Source organism: Ursus arctos, unplaced genomic scaffold (assembly GCF_023065955.2).
Source record: "Ursus arctos isolate Adak ecotype North America unplaced genomic scaffold, UrsArc2.0 scaffold_20, whole genome shotgun sequence".
NCBI classification, from domain to species: Eukaryota; Metazoa; Chordata; class Mammalia; order Carnivora; family Ursidae; genus Ursus; species Ursus arctos.
The window spans coordinates 8,989,010-9,002,946 of record NW_026622875.1 but is presented as its reverse complement, the minus strand read 5'-3'; the positions used below and the strand labels follow the sequence as shown (position 1 = coordinate 9,002,946).

At 38.9% G+C, this 13,937-nt stretch overlaps 1 protein-coding gene across 7 annotated transcripts in view; it reads left to right on the top strand.

The window, feature by feature from the left end:
* The window catches only part of KCNAB1 (potassium voltage-gated channel subfamily A regulatory beta subunit 1), a 362,204-nt gene that overhangs the window by 289,814 nt on the left and 58,453 nt on the right, over positions 1-13,937 (top strand). For 5 of the 7 annotated variants that reach the window (XM_048216301.2, XM_026497343.4, XM_057316033.1 and 2 more), the window contains exons 7-8: positions 828-871; positions 12,697-12,783. In XM_048216301.2, coding sequence (XP_048072258.1) covers positions 828-871; positions 12,697-12,783 — 131 coding nt within the window. The remainder of the gene's footprint in view (positions 1-827; positions 872-12,696; positions 12,784-13,937) is intronic. The other 2 variants (XM_057316034.1, XM_057316036.1) reach the window with 1 other exon arrangement.

Here is a 13,937-nt window from a genome sequence, read left to right as displayed (position 1 = left end):
TTGTGAGAAGCGTAGATTGGCTTTGTCTGTGCTCTGACTCATGGTGCTGTCCCTCAGTGCTCTGGCGGTGGTACTTAAAGCCTTGCCTAGACTTTAGAAATAAACAGAAGAAGACAACCCACAAGAACCATTATGTAGCGGACTCTGCGTACAATACGATCTAATGTTTTTATAAAAGATTCAAAATCACCAAGGCAAATGGGAAACGACTGTGTTTTAAAAAGAGGTTGCCACAGGTAGTGATGTCGAAGAAACATTTCATGAAGACTAAAACTCAAGAACCATATTTCTTTCTAACTGGCCAGAGCTTGAGGATGGTCTGGGAAAAGCCCTAGTTAAATGTTTGCCTTCTTAGGACGCTACTGTAAGAAAGACTTGCATCACATTTTAACAGAAAGTAATTAATTGTTAAGTTTCCTTTGCAAGTCGAAAGGCACTTCCAAATTTGCCTCCTTTCTCAGAAAAGTGAATGTTATCAGCAGCTCACAACTTATGTCAAGGCTTTTTGGGGGGAGGGAGGGGGTTGGGGTTGGTAAAGAGCAGGGTGGGAAGGTTGAGCCCTGTGTCACAGTGTACACGGACAGGCTGTGAGTGGCTGAGTTACTGTGTGGTGAGAGTCGTGGTTAATTCTCTACTGGGGGTCTCCAAAGGAAGGGGGCTCAGTGTGTCGCACCAGCCTTCTCTCCTCAACCTGTGGGATGGAATTTGCCAAGAACAGGGTATAAAATTAGCAATTCAATCTAGAATGATTATTCCTCTGTACTTTTGAAACAGCAATTAAAAAAGCACACCCCCACTCAAAGTCATTTGCTTCTTTTTCTTGTTAGAGCTGAAACGGAAAGAGGGTTGTCAAGAAAACACATTATTGAAGGTAGGTACAGCGCTTCCATCTGATCTTCACGTGTGGGCTGTGATTCAAGAAAGGTATCGACCAAACAGGTTCAAAACCCACTGGGAGGGGGAAAATTCTCCATAAAGACAATCACAATCAACCACAATCTCGCTGCGTTTTAATGTAAGAGTGTGGTGATATAGAGAAGACAGTTGGGAACACAGTAGAAAAAGGACAAACGCTCTAAAACTCTTCTCATTTACAGTTGGGCTAACATTAATAAAACACTCCCCTGAGACGTTTTAAAAGAGCTTTAGTAAGATATAATTTACATACTATAAAAGTTTACCCATTTAAAGTGCGCAATGCATTGGTTCTGAGTATTACAACAGAGTTGTGAGATCATCACCATAAATTCAATTTTAAAACATTTTTCATCTTCCAAAAAGAAACCTAGTACCCACTAGCAGTCACTTCCCACCTTCTCCCTACCCTCTTCCACAGCCCCAGCCACCACTGATCTACTTTTGTCTCTATAAATTGGCCAATTCTGGATATTTCATATGAATGAGATCGTACAATATGTAGTTCTTTGTGACTGGCTTTTTTCACTTAGCATATGTTCATCCATGTTGTAACATGTATCAGTACTTCATTCCTTTTTACTGCCAAATAAAATTCCATTGTATGGATAGACCACATCTTGCCTGTTCGTTTATCAGTTGATGTACATTTGGGTTGTTTTCATTTTTTGACTTATAAATAATACTGCTCTGAATATCTGTGTACAAGCTCTTGTGTGGACATATGCTAAGACTATGGTAGTTTTATCTTAAGTGTTTATTTTTTTAAAATTCCAATACAATTAACATACAGTATTGTATTAGTTTCAGATGTACAGTATAGTGATTCAACACTTCCATGCATTACTCAGTGCTCATCCCAGGAGTGTACTCGTAATCCCCTTCACCTGTTTCACCCATCCCCCCACCCACCTCTCTTCTGGTAATCACCAGTTTGTTCTCTATATTTAAGAGTCTGTTTTTTGGTTTGTCTCTTTTTTATTTTGTTCATTTGTTTTGTTTCTTAAATTCTCCTTATGAGTAAAATCATAGGGTATTTGTCTTTCTCTAACTGGCTCATTTCACTTAACATTATACTCTCTAGATCCATCCATGTTGTTGCAAATGGTGAGATTTCATTCTTTTTTATAGCTGAGTAGTATTCCATTTGATATATCTATATGACTTCTTAATCCATTCATCTGGGAAGGAACACTTGGGCTGCTTCCATATGTGGCTTTTGTAAATAACGCTGCAATGCACAAAGGGGTGCATATTTTCTTTTTGAATTAGTGTTTCCGTATTCTTTGGGTGAATACCCAGGAGTGGAATTACTAGATCATATGATAAGTCTGTTTTTAACTTCTTGGAGAAACCTCTGTACTGTTTTCCACAGTGGCCGCACCAGTTTGTATTCCGACCAAGAGCACAAAAGGGTTCCTTTCTCTCTACATCCACATTAACACTTACTCCTTGCATTTTTTATTTTAGCCATGCTGACAGGTGTGAGGTGGTAGCTCATTGTGGTTTTAGTTCTCATTTCCCTGATGATGATGATGAGTGACGTTGGGCATCTTTTCATGTGTCTGTTGTCCATCTGCATATATTCTTTGGAAAATGTCTGTCCATGTCTTCTGCCCATTTTTTAATTGGATTGTTTCTCTTTTTTGGTGCTGAGTTGTAGACGTTCTTTATATATTTTGAATATTAACTCTTTATTGGATATATCATTTGCAAATATCTTTTCCCATTTAGTGGGTTGTCTTTTTGTTTTGTTAATGGTTTTCTCACTGTGCAAAAGCCTTTTATTTTGATGGAGTCCTAATAGTTTATTTTTGCTTTTGTTTCCTTTGCCAAAGGTAACATGTCTAGAAAATGTTTCACTAATGTCAAAGATTACTGCCTATGTTTTCTTCTAAGAATTTTATAGTTTCAAGTCTCACATTTAGGTCTTTAATCCATTTTGAGTTTATTTGTGTGAATGGTGTAAGAAAGTTCAGTCTCATTCCTTCTCGTGTAGATGTCCAGTTTCCCCAAAACCATTTGTTGAAGAGACTGTCTTTTTCCATTACATATTCTTGCCCTCTTTGTCATAGATTAATTGACCATATAATCGTGGGTATATTTCTGGGCTCTCCCTTTTGTTCTATTGATCTCTGTGTCTGTTTCCTGTGCCAGTACCTTACCATTTTTATTACTACAGCTTTGTAGTGGATCTTGAAATCTGGGATTGTGATACCTCCAACTTTGTCCTTCTTTTTCAAGATTGCCTTGGCTATTAAGGATGTTTTGCTCCATACAAGTTCTAGGATTATCTGTTCTAGTTCTGTGAAAAAAGCTGTTGGTATTTTGATAGGAATTGCATTGAATCTATAGATGGCTTTGGGTAGTATGGACATTTTAACAAATTTTTTCTCCCAGTCAGTGAGCATGGAATATCTTTACATTTGTCTGTGTCATCTTCGGTTTCTTTCATCAGTGTTTTGTGGTTTTCAGAGTACAGGTCTTTCACTTCCTTAGTTAAATTGATTCCTAGATATTTTATTATTTTCAGTGCATGTGTAAATGGGATTGTTTTCTTAATTTCTCTTTCTGCTACTTCATCATTGTTGTATAGAAGTGCAACTGATTTCTGTATATTGATTTTGTATCCTGAAAATTTATTGAATTTATTTTTCAATTCTAGTAGTTTTTTGGTGGAGTCTTTAGGGTTTTCTTTTTTTTTTTTTTTAAAGATTTTATTTATTTATTCAACAGAGATAGAGACAGCCAGCGAGAGAGGGAACACAAACAGGGGGAGTGGGAGAGGAAGAAGCAGGCTCATAGCAGAAGAGCCTGATGTGGGGCTCGATCCCAGATCACCAGGATCACGCCCTGAGCCGAAGGCAGACGCTCAACCGCTGTGCCACCCAGGCGCCCCTTTAGGGTTTTCTACATGTAGTATCATGTCATCTGCAAATAGTGACAGTTTTACTTCTTTCTCACCAATTCGGATGCCTTTTATTCCTTTTTCTTGTCTGAGTGTCGTAGCTGGGATTTCCAGTAGCATGTTAAATAAAAGTGGTAAGAACGAACATCCTTGTCTTGTCCCTGGGCTTAGGAGAAAAACTCTCAGTTTTTCACCATCGAGTAGGATGTTAGTTCTGGGTTTTTGATATATGGCCTTTATTATGTTGAGTTATGTTCTCTCTACACATATTTTGTTGAGAGTTTTTATCATGAATGGATGTTGTACTTTGTCAGATGTATTTTCTTCATCTATTGAAATGATCATATGGTTTTTATACTTTTTCTTGGTGATATGATATATCGCATTGGTTGATTTGCAAATATTGAACTACCCTTGCATCCCAGGAATCAATCCTGCTTGATTGTGGTAAATGATTTTTTTTTAATGTATTGTTGGATTCAGTTTGCTAATATTTTCTTGAGGACTTTTACATCTGTGTTCATCAGAGATATTGGCCTGTCATTCTCTTTTTCAGTGGTATCTTTATCCGGTTTTGGTATCAGGGTAATGCTGGCCTCATAGAATGAATTTGGAAGTTCTTCTTCCTCTTCTGTTTTTTGGAAGAGTTTGAGAAGAATAGGTAGTAACTCTTCTTTAAATGTTTGGTAGAATTCGCTTATGAAACCATCTGGTCCTGTACTTTTTTTTTGTGGCGGGGGGTGGGGGGAAGTTTGTTGGTTACTGATTCAATTTCATTGCTAGTAATTGGTGTGTTCAAATTGTCTGTTTCCTCCTGATTCAGTTTTATGAGGTTATATGTTTCTAGGAATTTATCCATTTCATCTAGATTGTCCATTTTGTTGGCATATAATTTTTCAAGACTATGATAGTTCTTAAAAAATATTATATGCATTTTAAAAAATGGTAGAAAATTATCACTCAGTAACTGGTTCATGGAGCTATTGCTTTTGTGATGGTACTCAAAACTTTGTAGAGACTAGAAATAAACAGGAAATAGTTCAGTCTTCTAGAACCATTATATAGTAGAGTACTATACTTCATTGGGAGGATTATGAGAATTGTGAGGACTTTTTATGTATTTCTTATTTGTCTATATATAACAAAATTTTTATACCTGCACCTATTGCAATAAGGGAAAAATGTTAAATGGGGCTATACAGATCCGAGATTTTTATAACTTTAGATTCATGATTAATCATTAAGACAGATGATTTTTCTTCTTTTTAAAACTAGTTTGATTTATGAAAGACCGAAGTCAATAAAAACATGAAATGTACTCTAATCTCACTACTTTAAAAATAAAAATAAAGAATTCTTCCCTTTGCTTACCTCATCTCATTCCACAGTGGGACAGTCTGGTGCATGTCCTTCCCAACTTGTCCCCACAGTTAAATTGATCTATCTATCTACCTATCCACATTTACCTGTAAATACAAAAACATAAGTATGAAACCAATGGAATCAAGTTGTACATATTAGCCTAAAATCTACTTTTTTTGCAATTAAAATAATTTTAGACATACACCCACATGCATATGCACGCTACACATGATTTGTAGGTTATTTCTTGGTTTTAGTATTATAAAGAATTATACAAATGGCCATCCTTATGTAAATGTGATAGATACTGAAAGCAGCATTGTTAGGTCAAACAATAATGCATCTTTTAAATTATTTTCTAAAAAGGAATATACCAATCTGATGGATGAGGTGGTTTTATTTGCTTAGTTATACATTTATTTAGTAATGGGTTTGAGCTACTTTTTATAATTTTGTGCTGCTTTTTCTGGGAACCAACTCTTCATGTTCTTAAGCTAGTTTTCTTTTGAGTTGTTTGTCTTGATCTTATTAATTTTTCAGGAGCTCTTTGTACATTAATAATGTTCACTCTTTGTCAGTTACATGTGTTGCAAATATTTTCTTCCAGGCTGTGATTTCATTGTGAAGTTTTTTTCCTCCCCATGAACCTAATCTGAAAGATAATGTTGAGGGGCGCGTGGGTGGCTCAGTTGGTTAAGCATCTGACTTCAGCTCAGGTCAGGGTCCTGGGACCGAGCCTCAGTGGGGGTCCCTGCTCAGCAGGGGTTGGGGGAGAGAGTCTGCTTGTCCCTTTCCCTGTGTACCTCCCCCCACTTGTATGCTTGCTCACTCTCTCTTGCTCTTTCTCTTTCAAATAAATGAATAAAAGTCTTAAAAAAAAAGAGATAATGTTGAATTCGAAGACTTTCATTGAAGTTTAGAAGTTAGAGATCTTTATTAACCTATAAAGAGAACTTGGAAAGATCTTAGACTTCCACTGGAAAAAAATAATTTTGGTGTTCAATCATTTAATTTAAAATAGAGACTTTTGGGGCACCTGGCTGGCTCAGTTGGTAGAGCATGTGACTCTTGATCTTGGAGTTGTGAGTTGGAGCCCCACATTGGACATAGAGATTATTTTTTAAAAATTTAAAATTTAAAAATAGAATGGAGACTTTTGAAGCCAGATCTTGGAGAATATGTTTATAATTTATATTTCATATTATATATATATATATATATATATATATATATATATATATATATATAATTTTTAATAGTGATAGTTGTTTCCAACATTTTTGTATGAGTTTGGTATTCTCATTAACTGGTTTTTAATATATTTGTAAGCACTGGGCTTTGAAACCAAACAAACAGTGGTTCAAGTTTCAACTGTGTCATTTATGAGCTAGGGGACTTTGTGCAAGTTACTTAACCTCACTAAACCTCCATCTCCTTGATTGTACTATTGGCTATCAATATTCCTACCTCACAACGTTACTATACAGAGACTGAAATTAGATAATTCACATTGAGCACAGTATCTGTCACATAATAAGCACTTAATAAATGTTATTTTTGTCATCATCATCATCATTCTTAATAGTGCAACTATTAGTCTTCATTCCATAGATAAGGGCACCCTTGACTAAGTAACATTTTAAGGCCATCACAATGAATAAGCACATTCTAGCACTGGAGAAAGCTTCCAAATTCCTAACCCAAACAAAATCCCTTCTCAGGCCTTCATGTCCAATTTGACATTGCCAAGTAAAACCCAACCTGCTTCTTAAAAACTGTTACCCTTCCTGCTCTAGCACTTGCCAACATGGTTTAGCCGTGTACCGTGAGAAATAACCGCCCCCCCCCCAAAGAAATAATTCACGTAAGCTTGTTGTACAATGCTGAAAAACAAGGCAGCAGTGTGCTGCGTAGAAAGTTCTCGTCCCTCTTTTCTTTTTAATCTGATTAAAAAGGAGATTCAGGCAATGGTTCAGGATGGCAATCAACAGAGAACATAAAATCGAGGGGAGATAGAATGGAGAAAGTTGCTGTGCTTTTTACTGACTCTCCGTTGCTTTAATATTTGCCAGTGTGCTCATCATTTCAAAATTCTCTCTTCTAAATCAGTTTTCTATAAGCCTCAGCCAACCAAACAGAAATACCTTAAATTCTCTGTCCCCTTAAATAAGTCAGGAATTCTCTTAGGAGCTAATCTCTCAGGATATGATAAACCAGTTCAGCTGAAATTCAAACTGACCCAGATTCAAACTTTAACACAAAATTTCAAACTTCTGAGACTGAAGAATTGGGATCATTTATTAGTATGTTGTGACTGTTTATTTTGTAGTTCATAGTTTCCGCCAAAGACAAAGATATTCCTGAGTCCCAGAGAATCAGCTAAAAGTATATTTCTAGGTAGGCTGAAATTAGGGAATTGAGTGAATTTTCAGGGAAACTGTGTGTGTGTGGGGGGGGGCATGAGATTTCTAGCCCCAAAATAAAGTTTGAAGAGGTTTATAAGTCATTATCCTTGGGTTTCATTGATACTTGTTTTGTGATGAAGGTGACCTTACTGGGCATTGAAGATTCTTATGCACATTCAATTTAGAAAGTGTTCTTGGAGGACAAGAAGTCCAATTCACGTGGAGTTCAGGCCACTTGAGTGCTGGTGACCTTGGCCACCTGAGCTGGTTTACAGGGTGTAAAATGAGCCTGACTTGTACGTAATGCTGTTTTGAAAAAATTCATATGGAAGACCTTTTCAGTGAGCCCAAGTTCCCTTACTTAGACCCAGTTAGGAACAACACGCTCCTTGCATTCACAACGCAGAGGTGGAAACTGCACAGTGGGAGCTCTATCATATCCATTAGGAATCCCAAGGTCCTCTCAAGTTCGGAAAGTCTATTCATTCAGCCATTCCTCAAACATTCTTTAAGTCCCAATTTTTGCCAGTATTAAAATTTAACAGTTCAAGTTTCCTTAGTATCTTATAGGAAAGAATAGAAATAGTTTGGTAAGTCAGTTCGTAAGACTGAAGTAAACTGTGTGTTTTGATAGGCAAAGGCTGTGTCTAAGTGTATAGTTTCCTTCAGGTGAATGGCAGTTTTGCTGTGATTCAAACCACAAACTCACTCTCATGATTCGAGGAGTAGGAGAGGAAAATAATCTGTGAAACTGCTTAGACCTTCTTAATGAATGGCAAATGTCAAGCCCAACTTTTCTGAACTTTTATTTTAGAAAGATAATTTATGATTTTTTCAATGAAAGAGGAAGTTTCTTAACAGATGGCTTCACCACAAATTCCTTCCCAGTGTTCCATGTTCGCACTAAACTGAAATCACCCACTCAGGGTAACCATGTTTCATCACGGGGGGTGGGGGCAGCCACAGACCTTATTCTAATATAGCACAGTCTTTATAAAAATAAGCAGACCTGTCTCAAGTCATGACTGAGAGGTCTGCGGAGAAGAAGGCAGAAAATTATATATGGAAAAAGTGTCCAGCATTTAAGGCAACATTTTTTTTCTCAAGCTAGAAAGGAAGGCAAATGTGTAGACACAGCATGTTTGAAGAGAACCCTCGCAGAACCTCCAGACTACTGATGTCCTTGTTTCTACACGGTTCGGCAGGCTGCACGGAACACCTGATCTGTCTCTGGCCATGCCCGTCTGCTTAACTTCTGGTGTGGGCATATTTCTTTAGATGCCTGTGAAGTAGGCTTACATTGAATTAAAGTTTACCTTAGTCACAATACAGTTTCTGTTCATCTTCAGAACCTAAAAGAAAAATGAACTTCGATTTCTTTTTCCTCTAGTCACTTGGAAGCTATTTTCTTTATGTAACATAACTTAGTATCCTGTGGACTTTGGAGGAATTGCCAGTTAGCTTGTAGACATCTCCCCAAGGACAGGGAGCTTTTCTCCCACTTCCCCTGTACTCACTGCCACAGACCCTGGGTTAGTGCCTAGGGACGGGCTAAAGTCCGAGGTGCCTTCAGCAAGCGCGTTCACCGCGGGGCCCGCTTACCTACGTTAGGGTATGACCAGTGGCCCGGATGGCCCTCTGCAGCCAAGGCTAATGCATTTTTGCACATCTACTTAAACTTAAAACAATAGCTGGCCCCAAGCCAGTGCTCAACAAACATTTGCTAAGTGGAGCTAGAACATGACTATTTGCTTGTTGGAGATAAACCCTAAATGGCTTTCAAGGGGACATTTGTTGAGCACGTCTTTAGGTTGCTACAATTTAACTATTTCTATAAGATTAAAGCATCCAGATGGGAAAGGGCAGGAGTGCCTGATTTGGTTTGTAGTCACATGAAAGATTAAAGCAGGAAGATTGTTTAACTCTAGTTTGTCTTTAGATAGATGAGGAAACCAAGGCCCAAAGAGGCTGAGATGTCAGCCAGCAAGGTCATTCAGGCCAGCCCAAATTAGCACTCGGGTTCCCAAAGCCTTTGCCTCGCCCACACATAGAACTCACCTCTGAATGCCAGGCGGGTCCGTCCAACTGCCAGGAGCTCCATGTGCTTGACTATTCTGCTCGGACTTCTGTGGCTTCCACCAATCTGCTTTCCCCCCAACTTCCCTGTCTCACTAACAGTCCCTTCACTTTTCAGGCCCAAAAGTCTGAGACTCGTCCTTGATTCCTCGACCTCCGCACTCTGCATCCAGCCCACCTACCAGTCCCCTTATTTCTACTTATACAACTTGTCCCAAATTTGAACACTTCGTACCAACTTGGCCCACTGGCCCTGCTGCTGTGACCTCTCACTGGCCTCCCTCCCTGTTTTCAGTCTTACCTCCTCCAGGTCGTCCCCAGCCAACCTGTGACCAGCTCAAATTGGAAATCTGATAATGTCATTTCCCCTGTTTAACTCCTCACATCCCAGCCCCCCCACCAATGATTTTCCATCTTACAGAGAGTAAAACCCAGAATTTACACCATGGATTTCAAGGCTTGATGTGATTGAGATTTTCAAAGTTGGGGACAGGGTCTCTTAGAGGCACAATCTCCTACTTCGTTTCAGAGTCCACGTGGGGGTTCAGGTGGACCACACAGCACTACAAAGGGGCCAAGCCAGCTGCAGCTTTTTCTCGCAGGTGCTCTCTGCCCGTGCTGAGCTGTTTAGAAGAGACACCAAGGGATAAGGCCATTATCAGAAAGGGGGACACTTGCTTCCGGTGCCAGGAAGGGCCAGGACTTGTCATTAAATGCCTCCCTCCAAAACCAGGAGGTCTGGGGAAAATCTTCAGCATTCAGTCTTTGGCACCTCTCATTCTGAACGTTTCCAGATGTGAGCACCACTGTGATAATCACCACAGTTCTGTAGACTATTGTGCTTGCAAAGTGCTTGACAGCTGGTTTTATTTGCTCTCCTGGAGCAGTGATCCTAAAGGTAGTATGTATTGTTCTCTCCACTGCAGATTAGAGACCGGAGTCAAAAAAAAAAAAAAAAAAAAAGTGGGGGTGGGGGAGGTCTCAAATAACCCAGGTGGAATCACATAGCATGTTAGAGTATTTCCAACCTTTCCAACCTGTGATACCCTGTTATTTGTTTGTTTGGTTATTCGGTCCTCCCCTTACTTCCTTCAATACATATTACTGCTTCCAAACAGTGGCTCATATCATAGTGCTTTTTAAGGTAAATTTAATTTCAAGCTGCCCCTTGAGAGATCTGGTAACACCCCAGGCCTGAAAGTCACTGCAGTTTTTCGAGAGCATTGGACCTTATAACACCTGTCTGCCCTAATCTCTTCATCAATGCTTCTTTTAACAAGCTACCGCCACAGCAATCCTTTCTCAATGAATGAAAAATATTTCCGGAACTATATCCAAGCACTTCATTTTCCTGTCAGAAAAGTAATTGTGGCTGGCTGGTAAACCAGTTTGAAAAATCAAATTTAAATGAGCCAAATTTAAATTTATAAGAGCCTCATTTAACATGCAATTAATTTTATGCCTATAATAAAAAGAGAAAAACCACCGGTCTTCCTGAGGAATTAAATAGGCTGGTACAGAAATGCTGTGCCTCATGGAAATGAGATAAAATGATTCTTGAACTGTCATCCTTTTGGTTGCATAATATTATATACAATACATTCTATTTCAGGGAAGTATTAATTTTACTGAAATGAAATCATTTTTTTCTGAGGACTCATAGGAATGTGACCAAATGGTTAGGGCTAAAACTTAGATTATTGGTTCCAGATTTTTTTTTAAGTTCTCGCTCTCTCCTTTATATTACCCAAGTCTTTTTTTTTTTTTTAAGATTTTTTTTTTATTTATTTATGTGACAGAGACAGCCAGCGAGAGAGGGAACACAGCAGGGGAGTGGGAGAGGAAGAAGCAGGCTCCCAGCAGAGGAGCCTGATGCGGGACTCGATCCCATAACGCCGGGATCACACCCTGAGCCGAAGGCAGACGCTTAACGACTGCGCTACCCAGGCGCCCCTACCCAAGTCTTTATAGCTTCTAATGTTTTCGTTTCTTCCCCCAAAGAACAGGGAATAATAGAAATGGTAGAGCTCAGTTTTATTTAAGGTTCTCCAAACTTTGTTCCAGTTAGTAAAAGGTTGAGCAAAACTTTCATTTGCCAATCCTTTTATTCCTGTTACAACCCACGTGTACATTAAGACGGGCTTGGCAGTCATTGATTTCTGATTTATACCATCTTAATGTTTTTGATGTGCAATAAATATATCCCATCCCACTGTAAGCCCATTAAGTTGTTCATAACATGACAGTAATTTGCATTTTTCAAGAAGAAAGAAGTTAAACTCTTAGGCTACTATTTATTCTAAACTTTGCTCCTGGATACTGCCTCAGAGGAGTCACTGTGAAAGATCACTGCTGAGCATGTGCTTTCTGGTGGGGTAGGAGTACTAAAATTATCGAGAATGTTATAAGACTTTTCTTTTTTTAAGATTTTATTTATTTTAGAGAGAGAAAGAGAGAGCAGGGGGCAGGGGCAGAGGGAGAGAGAGAGTCTTAAGCAGACGCCATGCTGAGTGTGGAGCCTGGTGCAGGGCTCAGTCTCACAACCCTGAGATCACAGCCCTTGAGATCATGACCTGAGCTGAAACCAAGAGTCAGACGCTTCACCAAAGTGCGCCACCCTATAAGACTTTTCTTTGTTGAGGACAAAGTCAGCCTTTGATATATTTTTTAAAGGTTCTGTGGGCCAATTAATACATCGTTGTATTCAATGTCTTTTTGAAACCAATACAGTGCTTTTTTAAAGTAAATTTAAAGTAAAACTTATTTTTTTTATTTTATTTAAATTCAATTAATTAACATATGGTGTATTATTAGTTTCAGAGGTTCAGGGATTCATCAGTTGCACAGAACACCCAGTGCTCATCACATCACATGCCCTCCTTAATGCCCATCACCCAGTTACCCCATCCTCCTACCCACCTCCCCTCCAGCAGCCCTCAGGTTGCTTCCTAGAGTTAAGAGTCTCTTAAACTTTATTTCTAATAGTGCTTACATTTGTACTTTTTGGGGTTTTCCTGCCTCGGTTCCCAGGATTGAAGGGCTCCCTCCAGAGGCTGCAGCTCGAGTACGTGGACGTAGTCTTTGCGAATCGACCGGACAGCAACACCCCTATGGAAGGTGAGTGAAGAAATTTGATAAAAGACTCTAGAGTAATTGATTCTCACTTGATGACTTGTTTCACTAACAATAGGAAATGAAATACATTCAGACTGATTTGATCAAATGGGGAAAATGAAAACCTTTCCCGTCGATGTCTTTCGGCCTCAGCACTTACCCTCAAGGCCAGAGCTCCGCACACTACATCTTCACTCATTTTTGTAGCTTTCGCGGGCGTTGGGATTGTGGCTCCTGCTGGTTCCATTGCTCACTTTTTCCAGGCTCATTTCACTTCTGCAGTTTCATCAACTGAAACAATAAAATTAATTGGAAGGGGAGTTTGTAACCCAGCCATCATTATTTTGGAGTAAGTCCCTTGATGGTCTTCCTCTTTGGTAAGGACTGGGTCCGATTAGCTTCCAATCTGTGGTAACAGGTGCTAAGTGGTACCGTGAGCAGAGGTTTTGTAGGAGTGACTACTTCAAAATGAGACTCTTCGTCGCAATTCGGGTTTTGATTCTCAAGGAGCTGCAACATTTTATTCCCTCTCAGTTACAACTGCTTGAAGACAATAGTCGGGGATCTCCCCGTGGAAACTTTGAGAATGTTCCTAAAACTAAATTTTTTTTCAATTTACAATTTATCTGTGGAGTCTACCTAAGATGATTGAGAAAGAAGATAGTTTGGGAGGACATGTCAGAATGCTCTAGTTAATTGAGATTTACAGTCCTATGGATTAGACTTACCTGAGGTGAATAAGAACAAAGATATTTGGGGGATAAAAGGAAAAAAGTATGTTCTGGTCATGTGAGGCTTATAATATGACATACAGTTGTACATTTTCAAAGAATTAGGGCAAATTCTATTGACCATTCAAAATACACCAAAGATAAATTTGTCCTTGATGATTCAAAAGGTGGTCCAGGATCTCGTAATAAATCAGGTTCTCTAAAGGTTCATTCTTGCTATGGGGTTATAGACGTTATAGAAGTTACAAACGACCGTACACGTGAAAGTATATATGAGGGTGCACTTCTGACAAAAGAAAATATTACGGAAATTATTTTCCTTGCCATTTATCTCTTAACTACAGAGAAATGTTAAAGATAGATATTTATATGCCTAATTTTCTCTTCGGGTTTTCTGCTTTCTTGATTCTGAGTAAATCAGGAGTT